Source organism: Protobothrops mucrosquamatus, unplaced genomic scaffold, assembly GCF_001527695.2.
Source record: "Protobothrops mucrosquamatus isolate PMUCROS unplaced genomic scaffold, P.Mucros_1.0 scaffold51507, whole genome shotgun sequence".
Classification (NCBI taxonomy): Eukaryota; Metazoa; Chordata; class Lepidosauria; order Squamata; family Viperidae; genus Protobothrops; species Protobothrops mucrosquamatus.
This window is the reverse complement of record NW_015437231.1, coordinates 1-1020: the sequence shown is the minus strand read 5'-3', so window position 1 is coordinate 1020 and position 1020 is coordinate 1. Positions and strand designations below refer to the sequence as shown.

Below are 1020 nucleotides of genomic sequence, written 5' to 3'. Positions count from 1 at the left end.
CTGGACGTAGAGCTCCCAGAGAGAGGGATTGGGTCGAATCTGGATTCCCCACGGGTGGGTGGAATTCCCCAGGGGGGAAGCCTTGCTCTCTTCACCTTCACTAGGTGCGGTAGAAGGTGTCCTTGGCAATGCTACAATGATTAAACAGGAGAGAGGGAAATGTCAAAATTCATGGTGGCATGATTGGTGTCCCCCCCCCCAGAATTAGCATCCCACCTCCCACCCCATTCCCTTTTTCCACCCACTCACTTGAGAAGAAAATGGGGGGCAAAGGAAATGGATGCTGCTGGTTCTCGGGGGAGGGGGGGCGCGGCCAGGGCCAGATAGGTCCCCAGCCAGGCATTGCAACCCAGACCCTGCATTTCCTTACCGGGTCGCCCCCCAATCCTTTGCCGCGGATCCAACCTTCTCACGCAACAGCCAGGTTGTCTTCAAGTAATCTTTTCCGCTGTTATCCACCAGACACTGGCCCACAAAGACTGCGGTGGATTCTGTCAGATCAAAGTTGTTGTATCAATTGGAGGGGGGATATAGTTCGCATAAAGACACCCCCCCCACGCTCACCGATGCTATCTTGAGATTGGGAATGTTTTATAGGCTCCAAAATATTTGGGCATCTCCATCTGATGGGGGGGGGAGGAGAGAGGACATTCAGTGAAAGAATCTGCGAGAGGCAGATCTAAGGAAGGGGAGATCCGCTAGATTCCCCCCTCCCGTTCTATTTGCTTCCACACCAAATAGTGAGTGGCTCTACCAGTGAGTATCCAGCTCACGGTGAAGCCAAAGGTGGGCTGGAGCCCCTGATGCTGGATGCCGTGCAACGGGGATGGAGGGACGGGCTTGCCGGAGCCCGAGACTGCCGTTTTGTACACACCGCTCAACACCCCCGTGTTCCTGACGCTTTTGCTCTCCATGGTGGAGTTGAGGTCATTCTTCCAGCTGCCGTTCAGGGAGCACTAAAGGAGAGCGGGAGGGGGGAGGAAAGCGGCTCACGGCGCTAGCCAAGCCCAGCTATCCAAC

The 1020-nt window shown here is 55.6% G+C and overlaps 1 protein-coding gene across 1 annotated transcript; it reads right to left on the bottom strand.

Annotated features, from left to right (window-relative positions):
* Window positions 1-100: 100 nt before the first annotated feature.
* Window positions 101-956, bottom strand: LOC107302345 (avidin-like; the record flags this gene model as incomplete). The annotated part of the gene is made up of 3 exons (XM_015831436.1): window positions 101-131; window positions 371-465; window positions 774-956. Coding segments are annotated over 3 exons (309 nt in total), but the record flags the coding sequence as incomplete, so codon positions are not given.
* Between the last annotated feature and the right edge of the window lie 64 nt (window positions 957-1020).